This window comes from Limulus polyphemus, unplaced genomic scaffold (assembly GCF_000517525.1).
Source record: "Limulus polyphemus unplaced genomic scaffold, Limulus_polyphemus-2.1.2 Scaffold6542, whole genome shotgun sequence".
Taxonomy (NCBI): domain Eukaryota; kingdom Metazoa; phylum Arthropoda; class Merostomata; order Xiphosura; family Limulidae; genus Limulus; species Limulus polyphemus.
In genome coordinates this window covers 32,314-37,736 of record NW_013672152.1, presented here as the reverse complement: position 1 = coordinate 37,736, position 5,423 = coordinate 32,314, and the positions used below count along the sequence as shown (strand labels likewise).

The 5,423-nt window shown below is 32.7% G+C and overlaps 1 protein-coding gene across 1 annotated transcript in view; it reads right to left on the bottom strand.

Annotated features, from left to right (window-relative positions):
• LOC106473837 overlaps positions 1–4,779 on the bottom strand; it is a gene marked incomplete at its 3' end in the record, with an annotated part of 18,718 nt that extends 13,939 nt beyond the window's left edge. The window contains exons 1-2 of the mRNA XM_022402223.1: positions 4,601–4,779; positions 3,672–3,724 (exon numbers count right to left, since the gene is read on the bottom strand). Of these exons, the coding sequence (XP_022257931.1) occupies positions 3,672–3,724; positions 4,601–4,620 (73 nt within the window). The remainder of the gene's footprint in view (positions 1–3,671; positions 3,725–4,600) is intronic.
• Between the last annotated feature and the right edge of the window lie 644 nt (positions 4,780–5,423).

Sequence of the window (5,423 nt, the reverse complement as noted above, 5' to 3'; positions counted from 1 at the left end):
TTTAAAATTTGAGATAAATTAATAACTTTTTCTCCTTTCTTTCTAAAAAATGTAGCTGAACTCTCCATGTTCATGCCAATTATTATGTAATTACTAGTATTGCATTTTCAATTCTTTATTAAGTATTCCACAAATAAGCTGTGTAACAAGCTTTGTAGAAGATTACTCCCGTTAAGTTAGTAACAAAAGAACTTGTCGAGACAAACTACCGTTAATTTAATAACAAAAGAACTTGACTAGACTCACTACCGTTAAGTTAATAACAAAATAACTTAACTAGACTAACTACCGTTAAGTTAGTAACAAAATAACTTAACTATACTAACTACCGTTAAGTTAGTAACAAAATGACTTAACTATACTCACTGCCGTTAAGTTGGTAACAGAATAACTTAACTGTACTCTCTGCCGTTAAGTTACTATCAGAAGAAGTTGACAAGACTCACTACCGTTAAGTTATTAAGCTAGTAACAAAAGAACTTAACTACACTAAATACCGTTAAGCTAGTAACAAAATAACTTAACTATACTCACTACCGTTCAGTTAGTATCAGAAGAATTTAACAAGACTCACTACCATTAGGTTATTAAGTTAGTAACAGAAGAACTTAACTAGAGTCACTACTGTTAAGTCAGTAACAAGATAACTTAACTAGACCCACTACCTTTTAAGGTAGTAAGTTAATAACAGAATAACTTAACTAGACTCACTATTCTTAAGTTAGTAACAGAATAACTTAACTAGACTCACTACTCTTAAGTTAGTAACAGAAGAACTTAACTAGACTCACTACCTTTAAGTTAGTAACAAAAGGACTTGACTAGACTCACTACCGTTAAGTTAGTAACAAAAGGACTTGACGAGACTCATTATTGTTAAGTTAGTATCAGAATAACGTAACTATATTCATTCCCGTTCAGTTAGTAACAGATTAACGTAACTATACTCACTACCGTTAAGTTAGTAACAAAAGAACCTAACTACCGTTACGTTAGTAAGTTAGTAACAGAAGAACTTTACTAGACTCACTACCGTTAACTTAGTAACTAAATTATTTAACTATACTCACTACCGTTAAGTTAGTAACAAAAGGACTTGACGAGACTCACTACCGTTAAGTTAGTAACAAAAGGACTTGACGAGACTCACTACCGTTAAGTTAGTAACAAAATAATTTAACTATACTCACTACCGTTAAGTTATTAACAAAAGAACTTGACTAGACTCACTACCGTTAAGTTAATAACAAAAGAACTTAACTAGACTAACTACCTTTAAGTTAGTAACCAAAGAACTTAACTAGACTAACTACCGTTAAGTTAGTAACAAAATGACTTAACTATACTCACTGCCGTTAAGTTGGTAACGGAATAACTTAACTATACTCACTACCGTTAAGTTAGTATCAGAAGAACGTAATAAGACTCATTACCTTTACGTTAATAAGTTAGGAACAGAAGAACTTAACTAGACTTACTACTGTTAAGTTAGTAACAGAATAACTTAACTATACTCACAACCGTTAAGTTAGTAACAACAAAACTTAACTAGACTCACTATCTTTAAGTTAGAAAATTAGTTACAGAAGAACTTAACTACCCTCACTTCCGTTTAGTTAGTATCAGAAGAACTTAACTATACTCACTACCGTTAAGTTAATAACAGAATAACTTAACTATACTCACTACCGTTAACCTAGTAACAACAAAATTTAACTAGACACACTACCACTAAGTTAGTAACAAAAGAATTTAACTATAGTCACTACTGTTAAATCAGTAACAAGATAACTTAACTAGACCCACTACCTTTTAAGGTAGTAACTTAGTAACAGAATAACTTAACTAGACTCACTATTCTTAAGTTAGTAACAGAATAACTTAACTAGACTCACTATTCTTAAGTTAGTAACAGAATAACTTAACTAGACTCACTACTCTTAAGTTAGTAACAGAATAACTTAACTAGACTCACTATTCTTAAGTTAGTAACAGAATAACTTAACTAGACTCACTATTCTTAAGTTAGTAACAGAATAACTTAACTAGACTCACTACCTTTAAGTTAGTAACAGAATAACTTAACTAGACTCACTACTGTTACGTTAGTAACAGAAGAACTTAACTAGACTCACTACTGTTAAGTTAGTAACAGAAGAACTTAACTATACTCATTATTGTTAAGTTAGTATCAGAATAACGTAACTATATTCATTCCCGTTCAGTTAGTAATAGATTAACGTAACTATACTCACTACCGTTAAGTTAGTAACAAAAGAACCTAACTACCGTTACGTTAGTGAGTTAGTAACAGAAGAACTTTACTACACTTACTACTGTTAAGTTAGTAAGAGAATAACTTAACTATACTCACTACCGTTAAGTAAGTAACAGAATAACTTAACTATACTCACTACCGTTAAGTTAGTAACAAAATAATTTAACTATACTTACTACCGTTAAGTTAGTAACAAAATAATTTAACTATACTCACTACCGTTAAGTTATTAATAAAATAATTTAACTATACTCACTACTGTTAAATTATTAACAAAATAACTTGACTACACTCACTACCGTTACGTTAATAACAAAATAACTTAACTAGACTAACTACCTTTAAGTTAGTAACAAAAGAACTTAACTAGACTAACTACCGTTAAGTTAGTAACAAAATGACTTAACTATACTCACTACCGTTAAGTTGGTAACGGAATAACTTAACCATACTCACTACCGTTAATTTAGTATCAGAAGAATTTAACTAGACTCACTACCGTTAAGTTAGTAACAGAAGAACTTAACTATACTCACTACCGTTAAGTTAGCAACAGATTAACTTAACTATGCTCACTACCGTTGGGTTAGTAACAACAAAACTTAACTAGACACATTATCACTAAGTTAGTAACAAAAGAATTAACTAGACTTATTACCGTTAAGTTAGTAACAAAATAACTTAACTAGACTCACTACCGTGACGTTAGTAACAAAAGATCTTAAGTAGACCAACTACCGTTAAGTTAGTAACTGAGAAATTTAACTAGACTCACTACTGTTAAGTTAGTAACAGAATAACTTAACTAGACTCAATACCGTTAAGTTAGTGACAGAAGAGCTTTACTAGACTCACTACCATTAAGTTTGTTTGTTTGTTTTAATTTCGCGCAAAGCTACACGAGGGCTATCTGCGCTAGCCGTTTCTAATTTATCAGTGTAAGACTAGAAGGAAACTAGCTCGTCATCACCACCCCCCGCCAACTCTTGGGGTACTATTTTACCAACGAATAGTGGGAGTGACCATAACATTATAATGGCCTTACGGCTGAAAGGGCGATATGTTATGTGGGATGGAGATTCGAACCCGCGACCCTCAGATTGCGAGTAGAATGCCCTAACCACCTGGCCGTGCCGGGCCCGTTAAGTTAGTAACAGAAGAACTAACATAGACTATCTACGTTAAGTTAGTAACAGAAGAACTTAACTAAACTTAGTACCGTGCTTCTCTGATATTTGTACATTGAAACTTTTGGTCCCAAACTAAATAAACCTTTTTCTATGTTTGAAAATGTTAGATGCTTTTCATATAAAGATGATGATATATTTTTTTACAATACTAATATTGTTTATTTAGTAAATCTATTTTTAAAATAACTGAGTTTTATTTTTACCTTGATTAAATTTGAACACTGCGTTAGTCCATTTAAGCATTCCGACTTTGATCCTGGAAAACACCAAGAATAGAAACGATAAATTAATCTATTTTTCAGTGCTTTGAATCTTTATTAACTTAATCTGTAACAAATATAATACAATTTAAAACTGCTTTAAAATTAATTAAAAATAATATTCCATCAATAAAGGATTCGAACACCGACAGTCAAGATAAATCTACCATTTCCATCTGCCCCCAGTCCATCAGTCTTTAACGACAAAACATGTTCACAGTACACATTAATAGATATGATAATATATTTTAGTGGTCACGCAGGGTTGTGATGTCTAGGTTGTGTACAAGATATTATATTGAAGGAGTCATACAGGGTTGAGAAGTCTAGGTTGTGTACAAGATAATATATTGTATGGGTTGTAAAGGGGTGTGAAGTCTAGGTTGTATACATGATAATATAGTGTAGATATAATACATGGTTATCAGATTATAGCATATAGTAGGGAAAATGTTGATCTTACCCGAAATTAGATAAGTCGACAACTCGTGTTTATCTTTTTTTGTTGTTACGTTTCTTAATTGGGCTTTACTGATGAATGCCTAATATGGTATTCTGGAACATTCTGCTGAGCTTTATAATCCAAAACAAAATTAGCTCTTTCTCAGAGTTATCATCTTTTGTCCTAGCTAACATTTCACGTGTCGCTCACATAACGAAAGCGTTGTTTTCTTGGGAAACAACCGTGTCAGTCTTTCTCATCACGCCCCCTGTGGCACGGCGGTATGTCTACGGACTTAGAACGCTAGAAACCCGGGTTTCGATACCCGTGGTGGGCAGAGCACAGATAGCCCATTGTGTAACTTTGTGCTTAAATACAAATAAACAAACCTTCTCATCACTGGTCGGGAGAACGTTATTACGAGTCTTACCTGTTAATTATTACATCCATATGGAGAATGGATGTAAGCTACATTCTGATTTCATTTCTCCACGTGTTCTCAATTCCAACGTTTAATTTGTTGTTTGGTCGACCTTGAATAAAATCGGCGTTAAAGTTACAGTAATGGAGCGTCCGTCAAGGAAAATACGGATGTGTATCATTCTAACTCTTCACAACTGATTATATCAAGTTCCACTTCCCGAATACTTTAATATAAACCATGGAGCAAAGATAGAGGATTGTAGAGTCGGAGTTTGTGATTGGTTGATTAGTTCTTGTTGTAATGTAGAGGTTTGTAGAATCGGAGTTTCTGATTGGTTGATTAGTTCTTGTTGTAATTTAGAGTACGTTCTTGCTTTATTTGAAACAGAAAGTTTACTTATTTATTTTTTATATTAAGTGAATTATACTCAAGTATCCTCCTAGAAACTTTTTTCGTATTTACAAATTATTTTTGTTTAAGCGTAAATTTTCACAAAGGACTATCTGTGATCCCACAACCCCGAATTTTACCGTTATAAGACCTCGAGCTCATCGCTGAGCTATTTCGAGAGGGAGGAGAGACAACATATCCCCACGATACAACTCTTCTGAAATATTTTAGATTAATCTAAATTCATCAAGGGGACTAAATTTCTGTATGTGAATGAATAGGTTAGTGAAGATCCCAACTTCCGTATGAAGTTGTATAAACGTTTATTATATACGTCTAATCTCATTTACAAAATAACAACCCAATCAGAATGAAGAGAAATAAGACCACCAAGATCAACGTTATAAATATTCTTCCTTTTACCGAGACGCTACCCACA